Source organism: Nematolebias whitei, chromosome 10 (assembly GCF_014905685.2).
Source record: "Nematolebias whitei isolate Nwh7 chromosome 10, NemWhi1, whole genome shotgun sequence".
NCBI lineage: Eukaryota > Metazoa > Chordata > Actinopteri > Cyprinodontiformes > Rivulidae > Nematolebias > Nematolebias whitei.
Genome location: NC_056507.1, coordinates 11,587,830 through 11,606,581, shown reverse-complemented (window position 1 = coordinate 11,606,581; position 18,752 = coordinate 11,587,830). Strand labels below are relative to the sequence as shown.

The 18,752-nt window shown below is 39.4% G+C and overlaps 2 protein-coding genes across 2 annotated transcripts in view; both read left to right on the top strand.

Moving 5' to 3' along the window:
* Positions 1-1,326: 1,326 nt before the first annotated feature.
* Positions 1,327-14,314, top strand: herc5.1 (HECT and RLD domain containing E3 ubiquitin protein ligase 5.1). The gene is made up of 23 exons (XM_037682630.1): positions 1,327-1,549; positions 3,132-3,252; positions 3,879-3,955; positions 4,264-4,485; positions 4,562-4,653; positions 6,071-6,201; positions 6,605-6,729; positions 6,818-6,891; positions 6,961-7,079; positions 7,170-7,229; positions 8,553-8,655; positions 8,750-8,945; positions 9,026-9,174; positions 9,263-9,379; positions 9,479-9,577; positions 11,508-11,684; positions 12,001-12,138; positions 12,262-12,428; positions 12,537-12,600; positions 12,692-12,762; positions 13,620-13,803; positions 13,895-13,997; positions 14,097-14,314. The coding sequence occupies exons 1-23, from the start codon at positions 1,327-1,329 to the stop codon at positions 14,312-14,314; spliced, it is 3,030 nt and encodes a 1,009-aa protein (XP_037538558.1).
* A 2,836-nt stretch (positions 14,315-17,150) lies between these two features.
* snrkb (SNF related kinase b) overlaps positions 17,151-18,752 on the top strand; it is a 21,705-nt gene continuing 20,103 nt past the window's right edge. Inside the window, exon 1 of the mRNA XM_037682629.1 lies at positions 17,151-17,333. The gene's annotated coding sequence lies outside the window, so the exon portion shown is untranslated. The remainder of the gene's footprint in view (positions 17,334-18,752) is intronic.

Genomic DNA, 18,752 nt, shown 5'->3' with positions numbered 1-18,752 from the left:
TCAACCAATCTACAGTTTATCCAACAACTGTCAGAAGAAATGTAAAACAACCAACTCTCTTCAGAGTATTTTCACAGATTAGAGATTTTGGCAGCCTATTTTATCTCAAGTTTTTAAACTTGAACATATTGTTTTTCTGCTTATTAAATATAACCGTCTGTCTGAACTTAGATGGAAAACGATTTAGTAAAAACATAATTTCGGAGAGTTGTAGAAAGTTTGATGACGTCACTCATTTGCCAAGTCATGTTTCAGTCCCTCTGCTACCGCCTAGTGGTGGATCTGTGACATTACACCATCAACCCTGAAACTTTATTTTTGTTTACATTCTATGAATTTATTATTAGTTTATTTGTGTTGTTCTTTTGTTTCTTGCTACTATTGTTGATCAAGTTGCTGGTATGCTAATTTATCTGAACAGCAGCTTCACCGTTCAAATAAACATGCACAACATTTGTCGAGGGTGGAATGTGACAAAATTAAATAAATACATAATTAAATGTCATTTAATTATTTCATACATCATTAAATATACAATTAAATTATTAAATACACAATTTATTAACTGGTACTTTTATACCTTGTATCTAATAAATGTACCTTTTTAAATTCTTTATTTCATTATGTATTTATTTAATTTTGTCACATTCCACCCTTCACAGTATTTACTGTCTACAATTACTGCCAATCATTCAGGTGGACTTGATGGATATCAAATGGATTTAGGTTTTCAAGACAAAAGAAAACCTCTTAAAATAATTATTCTCAGTAATAAAAGTGGTTCTTGAATCCTGAAACAAAAATGTTTGTTTAAAAGTAGCAAAGGAACAGCTAAAGGGAAAAGGCTAACTAGAAGTAGCAGCAGACAAGCTAAATGTAGCTAAAATAAGCACACTAGCTAGACATATCAATGTGAAAGTTGATGCAAGTAGCAAAAAGTCAGGTAAAAGTAGCAAATGGCTATCTGTAGAAATGGGCAAGCTAAAGTAGCAAAAGGATAACTAAAAGTAGCTGCAGGCTAACTAAAATTAGCAGAGGGCCAACTAGAAAGGGCTGTCAAAAATAGCTAAATGCTGTCAAAAATATAAAAGTAGCAAAAGGCTAGAATATATTATATTAAATAACAGGATTGTATCGTGTGAGGACAATGAGCTTTCCAAAGACTTTTTTTAGTTTCACTTTATTTTCTCCTAAAACCAAAAGTTCCAGCTGGTTTCGGTTTTGTTTCTGACTCCACGCTTAAAGTTTCGTTTCCTGCTGAAGAGGAAATAAAAGACCAGCTGTGTTTTGTCCTGGACTCTCTCAGACCGAGTCCCAGAGGACAGCATGTTTTCGTGGGGACAGGACAGCCAGCGCGGCTTCTGTCTGAAACCAGGCTCGGACTCCTGCAGGTCCACCTCAGCTGGAGTCCATCAGCTGAACTTCAGCTTCCACATCACGGATCTGTCCGCGGGGCTCAACGTGCTCGCGTTCGTTAAAAACAACGGGAACGCGTTTATTCTGCGCACGAATGAGGACAAAGAGGGACGAAGAGTCCGAGGGAAGCAGAGTGAGTATGATCACATCATTTCAAAAGGCTCAGTTTCACAGACGTTGAGCCACAAGTAATTTGAGTGGTAGTAGCTGAGGCTGATCCCAAACACGCAGTCTGAGCGCTGACGGCTTGAGCAAGAACTTTCTTCAAAATAATCTAAAATATCTCGTGAACAGCAAGAAGGATTTTAATGAAACGTTCAGGAAATCCTCTTTAGATGATCATCTCCAACTGATTGCTTTTAGAGACAAAATCCAGTTCAAGATGGCCACCACAGCCTGACATCAGCCAACACAAAATCTGCTGTAACTTCAGCCATTTGTAAAGATACTGAGCTGGGGTTTGATGTGGTAGTAGCTGAGAGTCATCCACAACACATCAAGTTCTGTTAACGCAGACTTAAAGCTGTAGCATTAACTGTGGGAGTCAACTTTTTGTCTGTTAGCAAAATATCTCATGAACTACTGTAAAGATTTTTATGACATTTTTAGAAATTATTTATTAGATATAGATCTACAACTGATTAGCTTTTGGGGCGAGTCCAGTTCAAGATGGCCACCACAGCTAATCAACATTAGCCAACATGAAAATGGCTAAAAGTCAACTGAATTGGCAGCTAATGAGCTAAAATTCCATGTGGTAGTAGCAGAGAGTACTTCACAAAACATATCCTGCTACAAGACCCTTAACTGTCTTTAATACTACTATAATTATTAGAAGAAAGAAAAAAAAAACTTTTTTATGTTCCAAAAGGCATTTTTAATATTTCACCCCACAAATGGAAACACACAATGTTTTTACTGTTGTTGCTTAAAGAAGATAAATTTTCCTTTGAGGTTATAAAAACTAAACAGTCTGCATTTAATGGCACCTTATTTTTTTAACCTGTGTTGTGGCTAAAATATGAATCTCACTGAAATTCACAAAGAAAAGAGAAGACTGGACAAACATTGTATTTTTATGCTTCTTGTGAGGTGACGCTTCATCAAAGTCTTTTAATAGCATCAATAAAGTCAAAGAAATGAGGAAAAATATTATTTGTGATGCGCCCACAAACCAATTTTTGTGAAATGAAATGATCAGTTCTCTAAATTTTAGACAGATCAAAGATGAATAAATTATCCAAAGTGTCGACATTATTAAAGATGGAGACAGATGAAGTGTCTCTGCCTTCTCCCAAATTCAGAATTAATGTCTTTGAGGAGCCGCCATGTTGTATTTTCAGAGGCAGTGCACATGATGTGGGCGGTACCTTTGATGGAGAAAGTCCCGCCTCTCTATTCACCGACAGCCTGTCAATCACAGTCAAACATGACACTTTTCTTCAAGCCACAAATAACGTTACGAAATTAAACTTATAAAAAATATAATACATATTTGGTCATACAGCACGATAAGCTCAAATAAATCAGTAAATATCAACACAAAATAACAGATTTTTTTGTTGTTGTTGGGAAAATGTCTCATTGTTTACATGGAGGGGCGGGGCTTAAAACGTCACTGCAGCTTCAGCTTCCAGTTCCTAGTTCTCTCTCTAGTGATAGTAAATCTTGATGGTCCAAGCAAAGAGATAATGGACTTCTGTTTGTGTCTGCAGAGTTTGTGAAATGTAAGGAGCCGATCAAGGCTGCGAGCTGTCAGGACGACGAGGTGATGCTCCTGTCGAATAAAGGATCCGTTTTCTGCGTGAACACAACCCAAACCCCTTACATGCCCAGGTGAGGAGTAACACCTCCACGATGGATTTAAATCACCATGTGTGCCCCGTGCTGCAGAATGAGCTGTAATGAGCTCAATCTGCAGTGCAAAGTAAATAAAAACTATTGATCGTGAGCAGCATAACATGACTAAGCATAAAAATGAGTCCTTAAAGGCCTCATCTAGTAACTAAAATAACAAATAATCTTCCTAATCTAACCTTTAAATCCAAGTTTTCTAACCGGTATGTCTTCAGAAATAATCCTATACGTTTTAACTCTTATAATTTCATTTAAAACTAACCACTTTTAGTGCTGGGAAATCCCTTCGTATAATGCGTTGGCGTCATTGTTAAAATTAAGCATTCCTCTTTTTAAATATAGGCTCGGATTTCTCAATGACGTCACTCCAGACCAGTAAAAATCAAGTTCAAACCCACACTCGTGAACAAAACCAGGAGATATTACAACAAACTACGATCAATTTGAAGCTTTTCAGATGAAATGTTTGAAAATAATAATTAATTTAGAGAATTCCCTCATTGTGAATCATTTTGCCCACAGGCGACACATGTCACGTTCAAATGATCTCATTTGTCCTCCAGTTTTGTCAAATCTGTTTTGTTTGTTTGTTTGTTGTCTGTCAGGACACTGGAGGTTTTTACCAACATCCCAGTTGCTCAGGTTTCTTGTGGGAGTCAGCATACAGTTGCCCTGACCAAAGGTACGATTAATTTATTTTAAATTTTTATTTATAACAAAGAAAAGAAAAAAGTTTCTTGTTTTTTTTATTTTGTTGTTGGAGAAAAAAATACATCTTTCAAATAATTTCTGGTCTTATTCCAAGAAGACGAAAAGCTACTGAAAGTTCCACTTTTTCTGTTCTGTTTTTGTTTTATCAGTTTGAATCCTTTACAAAAAATGAAAATATTAATTTTTCTTTTGAGATTTAGAATTTGACAACATTAATGGCTCGTACTGAAAAGTTCCTCAACGTGGCTCGCTTTCTGCTCCGCTGTGATGTGCCCACAGACGGTCAGGTGTACACGTGGGGCCGGGACTCCAGGGGTCAGCTGGGTCTGGGGAGGAGGAAATCTGGTGCCGAGTCCCCCCAACACCTCTGGTCTCTGTCCTCCATCCCGGTGGTCCGGATCTCTGCCCGATGGGAGCAGAGCTTCGCCCTGTCCGTGTCTGGAGGCGTGTTCGGCTGGGGCAGGAACGACCGAGGCCAGCTCGGACTGGGGGACATAAAAGGTGGACTTGCTTTATTTCTGCTGCAGAGTATTTTATGAACATTTTAACTTTAATAACTTATTTCTTCCCCTCATAGACCGATATACTCCAGCCTGTGTCCCCAGTCTGAATCTGAAGAAAGCGTGTGACGTTTCTTGCGGAAGGGACCACACCGCCGTTTTGACAAAGGTCAGCCACTGAAAGATAAAAGTACGACTAATATTATCATGTTTTACTCTCAAAATACTGATTTTTTAAAAATTCATATATCAAATTAAATATTTGTACATTTGAATATATATATGTCTGATCTTCATTGAGAGACAGTGTGAAAAATATTAGTTGTAAATGCACCTAAAGTTTGATGAAAACAAGTAAATTGATGATCTTATGGATTTATTGACAGTTTTGTGTATTTGGTCACAATTGTAATGTAAAATTTGGGAGGAAAAAGGTTGACTCTTACCACCAACGAGTAATTAAGTTAAATAAATTTGCAAAGCACTCACCGTCCTCTGACGTAGTTTCCGAAATCACCGTGGCCGAGTTGTGGCTGCCTTCCCTCCGCCGCTCAAAATCTGTAAATAGAGTCCATTCGGTCTAACTCGGTCTGAACGGGAAAGACTGAAGACACGACGAGCTTGGACATAAAGTTGTGGGAAAACATGCAAATTTTCGGTTTAAGTTTCAGTTAGCTCTTTTCAAATTACAGCAGTCCCTCACTTTTCGCGGGGGGTTACATTCCAGTACGTAATTTTAACAACATACTTATATGTACTGTACAGTACTGCAAAATTTTATATGGATACTCACCAGTGAAGATAGTAAAACTTGAAGGATGAGTTCAGCTTCAGGATTATTTGCGACTTTCCTGCCAGTTCTGTGAGTTAATAGATAGATCGTTGCTTCTGACTTTGCATCCCCAAACTATTTTTACCACATCGGTTTCTCCGCTGTGTTTCCTCCCTCCATTGTTGTTCATTGAATTTCAGCAGAAAGCAGCAACTGGAAGCGCTGTTGGCTTCTGGGCTGTGTAGTTCTTTTGACTTGCGTTACAGTATAGGTTTATTGAAAGAAAACTACAAAATGGCGGCGCCTGTCTGAAGTATTTTTTTTGTTTGTTTTTGTTTTTTGTCCTACTGGTTGGTTCCCGCTCCCGTTTACTTTTTATCCCGTACTGTCCCAATCACGTGAGTAATATTAAAATTGACATTCGTGTGTCGTGTGCAATCTTACATTGAAAACCCATGCAACAGTGAGTCAGCGAAAGTCAAACCTCGAAGTATCGAGGAACTATCGTACACGGACAAGTCCTCAGCTGGTCTTCGACACCTGTCGTGTTTAAAGCATGTGTTTGGCATGACTTTCAGCTACTACCACACCAACGCTGAGCATAGTGTCTATAAAACTGACTGCGTTGGAGCCATTTTTGTGTTTGCTGAAGTTAATCAACTGTCTCGATTTAGGTTTCATTCAGCTCTGTCCAGCGTTTCTGGAGATATTTTGCTAACACACCTTGTGCTTTTCATCGGCGTGTGATGTTCATGTACAGTAGGTTTCCTGTTTGGACTTACAGCCGTTTTATTTGTTTGTTTGGTCTCTTCAGCACGGAGCAGTTTTTACGTTCGGCTCTGGTCAGTTCGGACAGCTCGGACACAACTCGTTTCAGGACGAGCTCCGACCTCGACTTGTTGCAGAACTTTGGGGGTCAAAGGTCATGAAGATTGCATGCGGAAGGTAAATTATAACGCCTTGCAAAATCTAAACATTCAGCCCAGCTCAAGCCCAGGAAGTTACTTTAGCAACAAACCTGAGGTCGATGAGCTGACGATGAAATCTAAATCCAGTTGTTTGTAAAGTTCACTGTAGTCTTCCAAAGGTAATGTTTAGGGAAAACAAACCAATGCTGAAGGTTTTACTTTTAAATCTAACCCTGACTTGGTTTATAGTGTTTATCTTCTATTTCTGTGTAAACAAACGCTTTGAAAAGCTGCTCACACATTATGTGTAAAAAACAACAACCCTCAAGCTGTCTCATTCACAGTATAAAACAGAATTGCAAGGTACTTTGTCATATTGCACATTGTATTTGTGTCTGTAATTTAAAATAAAAATGTTTATGATGTATATTTCTTCTCAGAAACCACACATTAGTTTTGACAGATGCTAATAAAGTTTACTCGTTTGGCTGTGGCAAGCACGGACAGCTGGGACACGGAGAGGAGCACCATCCGTCTGTTCCCCTTCCTGTTTCACTGCCTCAGGGTGAATACGTCTCAGATTTAAAGGCCTGGTACTGATAGAAATCCAACTACCGGTAATAATAAATAAATGACGTTCTTTTTCATTTCAGACACCAGCCGTCCCAGAATCCAAACCATCTTTGCAGGAGAAAACTGTTCCTTTGCGACCTATTGTCCTGACAAGGTATCCTTAGTTTTCTCCTCAGAATGATGGAGGTTTAATTAAAAGTAGCTCATCTTGTTACATTTGCAGGAAGTTGACAGAGTTTTATGTTCTGAGGGAGGCTCTGAAGTCCCACAGAGCGGTCTCGAAGGCATCATCGATAGATGGATCTCTGAATGTGACTCCAAGTCATGGAAAAAGATTAAACAGTGAGTTTTTAAAACTTTAGCAGGTTATTGAAAAGCCTGATATTGTTTCACATTAAAGGTTTAAAGTGAAATGTTTTTTTCTCTTCACAGAGAAATCCACAGAACATTTTCATCTGCGTCCTGTTTGAATAAAAGCTTCCTTGAGCAAAGGTAAAGACTTTTATTTTGTAATATTCAAAGTGTACCAAGTTAGCATCTAACGCTGACTTGCTTGTCGTCTCTGGTTTTCAAAACTCTGACAGAGGCTGAAAAAGTTTGAATGTTTCTGCAAACTTTCTGCTTTATCGTCCTCTTTTTTCTTTTGCCGTATTTTCAAAAAACTGTCTGGTTTTTACAACATTTATGTACTCCTCGCTGCCTCATTCAGTCATGGGACAATGAACGTAGACACTTGTTCAGTAGTAGAATTTTGTTTTCATTAACAGAAACGGGTCTGGTCTTTTCTTGAGACAATGCCAAGGCAGAAAGACATCAGCAATGAGCTTAGAGAAGCAACTGCTGCTTCCCATCAATCTAGAAAAGGTCAAAGGTCATTTCCAAACACTCTGAAGTCATCGTTTCACAGAGAAAAAGCTTATTCACAAGTGGAAGATGTTTAGATACGCTGCCAATCTTCCCAGTAGGGGATGTCCTAGTACGTTCGCCCTGAAAGTCAGACCATGCAGTGCTCAGAGGAATTAGCTCCATCTCACATTCTACAGGCCTCAATTAGCAGATTAAAGGTCAAAGGTCATGGATTGTTTGGAAGGGCTGCACGAGAAAGCATCTCTAAAACAACATGGCAGCAGTAATTTCTGGACTATAAGCCACTACTTTTTTCACAGGCTTTGCACAACACGGCTTATACAAGGCTGCGGCTAATTTATGGATTTTTATTTTAAATTTTGACTGGCTAACGAACCAAAGCATTTACCCTCGTCACACCTGGGGGCGCTCACGTAGCTTCCCAATACATGTCTCTCTTCTTGGGATGTGGGTCCTTGTGACTCAATGAGGCTACATGTATAAATAAAGATTAAACAATGAAATTACAGAGCAGTTCACAGTGGATCAGTGACACGGGGAGTGGCGATTCCCCTGCATACGAAGCGCAAGTTACTCTATCTATCTATCTGTCTGTCTGTCTGTCTGTCCGTCCGTCCGTCTGTAATTTTTAATTTTATTTAGTGGGCGTGGCTTATATTCATGTGTGCTCAAAAGTCCGGAAATGACGGTAACTTTGGTTAGGAAAGTTTGTTCTGAAGGAACCACAAGACTTCTGGACAAATTAACTCAGCGTATCTGTTCTTTTTGTGGTAAAACCTTAGAAATAACGTAAAGTGGACTTTTATTATCTCAAAATAATTTCCAGGAGGAAAATGCACCAAGATTGGTTTAAATTGTAAGAGTATAATAAGAGTTATAGATTTTATGTCAGTCTAATAAAGACTCCTGGATGACCATGTCTTCTGACTTATATTGTTATTCTCACAGAGATCAACATTTTCAAACCTCATCAAAGTGCCACGGCCTGAACCTGAAAGCGGCTCGACAGACGTTTAAGAAGCTGGTGAAGAACGTCAGCGTTTGGGACGAGGTGTGCAACTCAGGCTTTGACTAAATGAGAATATCTGTGGAACCAGAAATTAGCCACATCCCCTCGTTTTATTTTGGATTGTTTAAACCAACAGGCCGAGGCTGCCGTTCTGCACCTGTTGCCTCTTCTTGATAGGAATCCTGTTGGCGTGGAGAGTCTGAGGGTCTTCCTGCTGCTGAACGAGCTTCTGCACGTCCGCCAGAAACACACCAAGCAACGAAACACGAAACTCGCTGAGGCGCTCGCCGCTGCTGTAACGAGCCTGTCGCTTCAAAGCCTCCAGGTTTTAGGTATGTTCTTATTTTTTAAAACACCTGCTCAGTAAAGTCTCAATAATGTGACAGAAAACCGTTTTTGCGGTCTTCCTCAGGGAACTGGTGGTCTTCGCTGTCGCCCTCCAGCATGGGGAGGTTGATCAAGGTGTGGAAACAAGCGCTCTCTGTGATCTTTACTTTTGATCCGGTTCCTCGCAGTTCTGGAGTCAGAAACCTGCTTCTAGTTCTTCAGTACATGTACAACGTCAGTACTACAACCATAAATAAGAATTCCAGGTCAGATGGTTTTGATTTTTATCCAGTAAAGGCCTTTATGAATGTTTTATTGACAGGTAAACAGCAGGGTTTCAGAGTCTCGGAGGCTTCCGGAAAGCGAGTTTTATTTGTCCATGAATGAAACATTTCTTTCTGATGATCTGCAGCTCTGGCGTTTACGTTCCCAACGCAGGGTAAACTGAAAAATTATATCATGCTAATACCTTTTTCAGTACATGTGATGTTACAATTGATTAAAAACTCATATATGTTTTTTTTTCTTCATGTTTTAGTATGTGCGAGCCGAGCCGCTTGTTCTTTGCAACTTTCCGATGGTGATGGATCTGCAAGCAAAGACAAGGATTTTTGATATGAACACTGCACGCACCAGGGTAACTGCAGCTTCATCACAACTTTTGAACACAATAATATGATTTTCCTTCAACATTTATTTTTTTTATGTCGAGTCCACCCCTCACATGAACTTAAAGTTCAATTCACACGCAAGATAACTGAATAAACTAATTACCAACACAACCTAGTTTAAGTTGATTCATCTTTTAAAACAATTTGTTGACAGTAATTGACGTCATGCATCACTTGGCATATTGAATGCATCGTCTTAGGGAGCAGTTCAGCTTTTTAAACGCCCCTCAAAAGGCGAAAGTTTAAAGATACTGTATATAGTCTATATAAAGCAGGGGTACCCAAAGTGGGGCCCGCGGGCCAAAGTTGACCCGCCAAGCTGTCCTCATTACTATATTACAATTTCCTTTGAAGAATCAATGTGCTCATTGATTCCATCTATTTACTTTATTGTTAGTCGGTCTGACTACCATAATTTAACTACATGGATTACACAGTAGAGTAGATGATTTATGTATTTTTTTTTAAATAATTTATATTTTTATATTTTATTTTGACAGACTTTCTACCATCCCTCGGCAGCTTCCTGCCACTGAATAACGTTTTCCTTTGACAGAATACACTTATAAATCACACAAAGTGTTTAAAAGTAAATTATAAATATGAACTGGTTTCAGTGGTGATTTTAGCATCTTTACATTTAAACTCAGCATCCCTGAAAAATAAAGAAACCATCATTAGGATTGTGTAAGGAAACAGTTTTCAAACCTTAGAATCACCAAAATATTAAATAAATATGGAATAAACGACGACAGTCTCAAACGGGCCAATAAAAGCTATGATTTTTTTTGCACGAGGCCCACCATCTGTCAATCAATCCAGTAAGCACGTCAACAACTGACCAATCAGCAACCTCGATTTGTCCTGAAGTGAACACCTCTAACCTGCAGAGCTGCAGCGGTGTTGCATGAATGCTTTGCAGTCAGAGATATTTCAATAATAAGAGTTTACATCTTTTGTTTCATGTTCAGCTACTGTAATAAACTTGTAAAATACACCAGAATGCAGGAAATGGCATCTACTTTAATCAAAATTTTCTGGGGGAGGACCCCCTACCACCACCAACACAGTATGTTCTGTAATGTTCTTTATACAGAATGGAAGGTTAACTAACTGTATAATAAATAAATGGACTTTACTTAAATAATTATTTGCATTTCATGTATTATATTATTGCATTTGGCCCGCAGCCCTCTGATAGATTTTACATTTGGCCCTCTCAGGGAAAAAGGTTGGGCACCCCTGATATAAAGTATATTCTCTAACTTTAAACTTTCTCTTATTCTGCTCATAACTTCTCAAGATAATTTAACAGAACTTCACACACACATGCATCTTCACTAGACAGAGTGTCTGTGCGCTTTTCATCACCCCAGCTTCATTCTCTGTTCAGATGTTTCTTTGGTGTTAGAAAGCATCGAACTTGTAATATTTTGACATTGAAGTGTTATTTGGTCGAAGAGAATATGGCAGAATTTTTTAACAAAAAAGAGATATAATTAGTTCTTAATGCCTCGTAGTTTACAGCAGCTTTTCAGTCCTAATTAAATGTTATTTAACGTCTCCAGAAGGAGCAGCAATCAGTTCAAGTTCAAAAACTAACAGCTTTGTTAGTTCGCCAAAAATATGAAAAGTGAAACCTGCAATCAGTCACGTTTCATGTTTTTATCTTCAGTTAAGTTTCATTTTTGATTATCACCTGCCAGAGAAGGCAAACTGATTATGTTTTTTTTTACAAAGTATCTAAAACCTTTAAATAAATTTTAATGCAACTTGCACCAAAAATGACTTGGATAAGTGAGTTTCTGCAGCGCCTTCAGCTGCTGCAAAAGGCTTTTGTGAGTTTACCGCACCTGCCTTCTGTGTCCTAAACTTACCTGTAATTTCTTGTAACAGCAAGAGATCCAGGTGCCTTGCTTTCATCAACTCTTTCAAGAACTGTTATGGGATTTGGAATTGTGTTTCACTATGCCTGGATTCTTGAGGCTGAACCTGAAGAGAGCATCAGTGTTGAAAGACACATTTGAACAGCTGGCCGCTGCACATCAAAAAAACTACAAGGGGTTCCTCGTCGTAAGCAAACCTTCATATTTTAGGTTTTACTGTCATAGAGCATTTAAATACTCATAAATGTAAGTTGTGTACATTTCTGCATGTATTGATAACTTGTGTAGCTGCAGTTAGGTCTGGGCGATATGGGCTTTAGCTAATATTTAGATATTTCTGGTCATATCATGATTCACAATAAATATTGTGATGTTTTTTAACATCTAAATTACTGTATACATGTAAAGTAGTCCTGTATGGCGTAAAATATTCAAAAAGAAACTTTTAAAATTTTCAGGAAAATGCAAAAGCAGCATTTACTTTAACTCTTTTTTGGTTACAGGTCCATTTTGATGGCAACGTTATTAACGATCCTGTCTACCTGAAAGATTTTTTTCATGAAGTCTTTCATGAGATGTTGTCGACTGAGTCTATGTTCATGTTCAATGACTCAGAGACGCTGGCGTGGTTCTCCTCCAGGGTAAGTTTTTTTTTTTTTTTAATTTACAGGAAACGTTTATGGGATCAACTGAATTCACAGCCTTTCTGGTTATAATTGAGACCAAACTCAAAGGTTTTTATTTGTCTATACAAACTATGTCAGACTGCGCAGGAGGACCAGCGTTCGTACCTGTTTGGAGTTCTGTGTGGACTGGCTTTGTACAACCAGGCCATCATTTTCTTACCCTTTCCACTGGTCCTTTTCAAGAAGCTCCTTGGAGTGAAGCCATCCCTGGAGGATTTGATAGAGTTCAACCAAAGTGTTGGCACGTAAGCAGAAATGTATCAACGTTAAAACAATTATAGTTTTTAGATTCAAACGTGTTAGATAAATGTGTTCAGTTTTTATTAATTTTTTCAATTATTATTTTCTTTAAGGAGTCTGCAGTACATTCTGGACTACCCAGACGATGACCTCGTGGACCTGTACATGGACTTTACTGTAGGTGTTTGATAGCTGCTCCAGTTCTTTGATATTTGACATGTTGGAATCATTGCCAAAACAATAAAACCAGTATTTTCTTTCTTCACAGATCTGCTGGGAAGCCACAGATGTGGATCTTGATCCTGGACATCCCAACAAGCAAGTTACCAGCAAAAACAAGTAATAACCAAACATCACCTTGTAGCTTGACACAATTTTCCAGAGTTTGTTTAGTTCTTTAAAAATAGCAAAGATGACACGATCTGACAGAAATAAAAAATAAAACATTTGCACCAACCAGGTTGGGCTTATGTCTGCATAGAGTAAATTAGTGAAAGGATGGTGCATCAATGGGGCCTTTGCAGGGTTTTTGTATATCTTAAAGAAATCCCTCTTAAATGCTGTTCATTTGTCTCTAATAATTGTTCAAAAAATGCCTAATATCTTCATAGAAACCTGTGTTGGCACTGAAAACGCCAGTGCAGGATATTAGTAAGAACATATCTTAAAGTCCTATTTTAAGGATGTCTTTGCTCAGTTTTGTGTGATGTGTAGCTTCAACACTGGTTCATCGTCGAGTTGGGCATCCTTTTGGCACTTCACTGATCCAGAAGTCAGAGCTGACAGGCCTAAAAACATCACATTCCTCTGGAAATGGTCAGGACTGGACTAAAAATGAGTAAAATGGTACATAAAGTCCAAAGAAAAATTTTAAAACACCTGAGGAAAGCCCAAAGAACTACAGGTAAAGGCCACTTTTAAGTCTGGCTCAATAAAGATCTTTATTTTGTACTCTAACACAAGTCAGACAGGACAGAAAACATGAGTATTGTAATCTATGATCCAGTAGAACAAAGTCCATGCTCAACAATCCAGGTAAACCAACATTTTTCAGTCAGGTCATCTGGACGGACGGACCCAATTCTTGTTTGTAAACGTCATTGAAATTAATATTGCTACCCCCTTCCCAACTGTCGGCACCAACTTAGCACTATGCCAACCAAATCAATCAGGTGATATTTATATCTGTTGAACAGGAAGGAGTTTGTTGATGCGTATGTGAATCACGCCTTCAACACATCTGTGGCATCTGTGTTCGAGGAGTTCAGGAGAGGTTTCTTCCAAGTGTGTGACCAAGATTTGGTGAGGCTTTTCAGGCCCAAGGAACTGCAGGAAATACTGGTGGGCAAAGACTTCCATGACTGGGAAAAGATGAAACAGGTGACACTTTACTCTGAAGATTTTTCTTTACATCTTGATGGGCTTGTGTTGATTACTGCAGTGCTGAAACCAGAGCCTTCTTGGTTTTTAGAACACGAGATACGAAGGACAGTACCACATTGACCACCCCAACATACAGATGTTTTGGGAAGTTTTTGATGAGCTAACAGATACACACAAAAAAGCTTTTCTTTGTGAGTAAAAAAGTTAAATTTTAACACATAAAACCATTGCTGTTTGGTTGGATTTGTTCGCCACAAACGCTGACTGAAAACCACTGTCACTTCCTCCAGGGTTCGTGACCGGATTTGAACGAGTACCCGTCCTTGGCTTGGACAAAATCATGATGACCATCAGAGTTAAATGCATCCCGGACCTCTCCTATGACCAGTACTATCCTGAGACCCATACATGTGACTCAATCCTGGAGCTGCCGTTGTACTCAAACAAAGAGATCCTGCAAACCAAATTGATTGAGGCCTTGAGCAATAATAACAGAATCACCAAGTGATCAGAACCTTGTCCAGTCTTATACTTTGTCACACGACTGGCAAACTTAGACGCAGCTGTTAGTCATGTTAATAGTAGGAATGATTTGTGTAAATAAACGAGATTCTTACACATCTGTACATGTCTGCCAACTACCACGTGTGATTCTTTACCCATGGAAACAATCAAAGTGGCTGAAAATAGGTCCAGAACGCCGACGTTGATGGGAGAGCCATTTGGGAATGAGAATTTCAGTAAATTTTATTGTATTGGTGCATGTTTAGACTAATTTGTAAAGTATGCAGATAGCTTTTTAAAACAATCTCCATTGATAAAGACTTGAAATAAGGATGTATTTACGTAGCAGTTTTTTCTGGACAAAAATAATTGATGTACAATAAATAACCACAACCAGCCTACTGTAGATCAGTCATATGACTCGAGCTTCTTCAAAGTTTTTGGCAAACTGACTTCAGCCTAGTGCTTTGTTTACATTGAGTGCAGATCTGCATTTTAGAATTGGATACAAATGTATCTGGAAAACTACTGGAGTAAACACTTTCAAACTGTGGCATTTGATATAGTTCAGGACAGCCTTTTTTGTGTTAGTTTGCAATGAACACCTTTAAACTACCTAAAATAGGTTAGACTTCAGAAAAACAGTTGCTGTAGGTTGACCAGGCATCCCCGATTTCTGGGGATAGTCCTCGTTTTGGACGACCTGTCCCCTGCTAAAGCTGTCTCCAGAAATGTCTCAGATTTTAGTGTTTTATAAATGAGAAAACATGTGTGTGTGGAATGTTATTACAGTAGCTGGGTAGAAAGTGAGAGTATGTTTCACACATTAACAGCTACTAGCTGGTTGTGCTGCTGTTAACATTACAGACACAGAAGAAGAGTTGAGCGAACGCCTTTAAAAAAGATGGCAAAGAAGAAGAGAGTGACCACATTCATGCATAACATACACACGCTCACATGAGTATATGGATATCTTTTATAATATCCATTGTACAAGTTTCCAGAAAGGGGAGGGATAGAATGCATTTCTGTCATTGTGGTATTTTCCATATGGCCACTAGATGGTAACATTTTCCTGTTTACTTTCTGTAAGTGAAACAAAGAGCATCAGGAATGAGATCATCTTGCAGACTGATTCAGGTTCATTGCAACAAAGAATACCTAAACCTGCACACTGAGCCAGAAATGCATCAGATCCAGTCAGTAAATAAGTGAGAACACTGATAGATTCACATAAACCAACAGACACGCATGTATGTATTGCATGCATGCATGTATGTATGTGCACATGCAAGTTGCCTTAAATTACACATGCAGGCAACATAACATCCTTAGATGACAAAGACCCCACCCAAACCTGGTGACCACAGTAGGATCTTGACCCCTACTTTGTGACCCACTGTAATAAAGCAAAGTAGTAACTAATAGAAACTTAATAAAAATGTACGGTATGTAAATTTGTATTTAGTTAATTATTTCTTTGTTGCAACAGTACTTCTTGACAATAGATCTGTACTGTTTGAAAGCCTGTTTCTTTCCCCTTAAACGGCGTCACGTTTGGAAGAAAAATGCATTTGTGGGTTGAGCAGCAGACTTCATTACGTAGGTCGCACTCATAAAAACTTGCCAAACCTCCTTTACCAGAGTCCAACAGCCTTTTTTTTTGTTTTTGTTTGTTTATTAAATTCAATTTAGTTGATTTATATAGTGCCAAGTCACAACTTTACTCTTGCTTGTTGTCATTTATTGGATTGGATTTTTGAAGCTCAGTAGCATGTGGAAGAACCATACACAGCCACAGCCTGACATCCCCTTTTCATGCTGCTCACTAGCTTAGACACTGCTGTGGGTTCTTGTCTATTCTTCAACCAGCATTTGTGGCAAGTCAGCCATCACGGTTGTGCTAGTTGCCCTGGAACAAACGGCACACCAAAGTTCATCCAACAGGGGATTATTGGGGTTGAGGTCAGGATTGCAGGCTGGACAGTCTATCCTTTCTCCGCCCAAAATCTGGATTTAGTCTCGGATAATTCCGCTCTGTGGGGGAGAGCGTTGTCTACATCGAGGGTAGAGTTCAGTCCCAGACTGCGGAGATGTGGGACTGCCACCTGGGGTAGCTAAAAACTCAACTACAGCAGAATTAGCTGTTTGGCATTGGCAGAGAAGATTTGGCAAGATGTTCATGGTAAATGGAAATGGACTGTACTTATATAGCGCTTTTCTATCTTATCAAGACACTCAAAGTGCTTTACACTACAATCTGTGCCCTCATTTACTCATTCAGCATTTTAATATATCCATACATGGGCTAATCAGTGCTTTATCACATTTGTCATGTCACCAATGGGACGCACATCGGAGGCAATGAGGGGTTTGGTGTCTTGCCCAGGGACACTTTAGCATGTGACTGCTGATGGAATCAAACCCCCAACTCTTGCATTGGAGGACGACTGCTCTAACCACTCAGCCACAGCCACCCACAGTTCATGGGTGCAAATGCAATTCACAAATGTATTCTTCTTTTTTTTTTTTTTACAGATGTGGTACCAAATAAGAATAGTAAAGAGGCTTTTCAACAATGTGCCATTAATTGCCAAGACACATTGTTACAACAAATACATTTTCAACTAAACACAAATTTACCCACTTTTTGTAGTCAGTATTCATCGTTTTGTAAGGGGTGTTATGGATAGTTTTGTCTCCATGGACATCAGAGGGAAAAAAACAAGAATTGGTTACATAATTTCTTGGCCTTCAGGAGCTTCATTCAGTTATTTTCCTCTTCCTCTCTGTGCCCCGAGGCGCGCCGCCGCGTCGCGGGGGCGAGCAGGAATGCATTGACGTCAGTTCAGAAGAAGGCGGCGCACGCGGACGCTCGGCTCCAAGCTTCCTCGAGGCTATCATGAGAAAAGTGCGTCTCCGCAAGGAGAGCGGACATGGAGCGGTGACACCGAGTCGCTAGGCTGCCGACTGAACCGAGCCGCTGTCGGAACCGAGCCGCCGTCAGGCAGAACCGGAACATGGTAAGTTAGCGGCTCCGCTGCCTTGTTCTCCCTCCGCAGCTTGCGCGTGATGTTCCCGCCGCGGCAGTTCGTCCAGGACTGGACTGAACGTGAGCCAAGAACTTGGGCCGAGTGGAGAACAGCTGGCCTCGGGTCCAGATCCTCATCCAGGGTCTGAGGTCTGGTACAGCCCGGATGTGTGAGGCCTGTCCGGGTCCGGTCGGTCCAAACGGGCATGTTGTTGCAACATTAGTGATAACAAATGCTCTTGATGATGACTGCAGGTGAGGAAGAGCTGATTGTGGAGGTTTTAAACTCGTTTCTTTGTGGTGAAATTCCTCTAAAGCTGCTGACTGGGCAGATGTTTTTAAAAGCATGAGGGCTGCTGGTTTAAAAACAAGAGATGGACAAAAAAAAAAATCAATAAAAACAACTGCAGAGAGGAGAAAAGAGACTAAACATCCACTGGATGACACAAAAACCTCCAGAAAGACCGAGAAACAACAACATGGACTGTTGGACAAAACTCAACTTTAACAGCTGAGGAAAAACCGTGGACAGAAAGCTTGAAAACACTTTGGGGTGCAGCAAGAGAAGCAGGATAATTAAAAGAAATATATACTTTTCTAAAAACACACCAAAAAGATTTAATGCCGAATGACAACTGAAATTTACAGAAGAAGCTGAAGCTGCTGTTAAAACTAATGAAGCAGAACACTAACTAAATACTTGCTTAAAAAGCTAAACATTAGCTAAAAGTAGCAGCCAGATGCTTTATTTAAGTCGCTAAAAATAAAAACTCCTGGCTAAAAGGTAAAAATATTAAAAGGCTAAGTAAAAATGGCAAAAACATTAGTTAAAAGTTAAAAATAGCAAAACACTAGCTAAAAGGTGAAAGTGGCAAAACACTATCAAAAAGTTAAAAATGGCAAAACACTAGCTAGTAACATGAAGTAGCCAAAGGTAAGCTAAAAGCATAAAATGGTTAGCCCAAAGCTGAGTAACTAAAGGCTAGCTAAAAATAGCAAAACACTAGCTAAAATGGTGAAACTAGCTTAAAGTAGGAAAAAGCTAGTTAAAAGTTAAGATACACAAAACTAGCAAAAAGTCAAAAGAAGTGGAACAGAAGCTAAAAAGCTAAACACTAGCTAAAGAAGCAAATTATTAATTGCTAAAAGTAGCAGAATGCTAGCAAGAAACTTAAAGGCAAGCTAAAAGTAGTAAAGGCTGATTTAAAATGGCACAAGGCTAGCTAAATAACAGAACTAATGGAAGCTAAAGGAAAAAAAAGTTTTGCAGAAAGTGGTGAAGGCTGCACAGAAGTCTGTTAGAGTCAGCCTCCCCACTGTCACAGACATCTACACTTCCAGATGCAGGAAAAGGTCCACCTGCATCATGAAGGACCCCACTCACCCAGCACACACACTTTTTGCCCCGCTC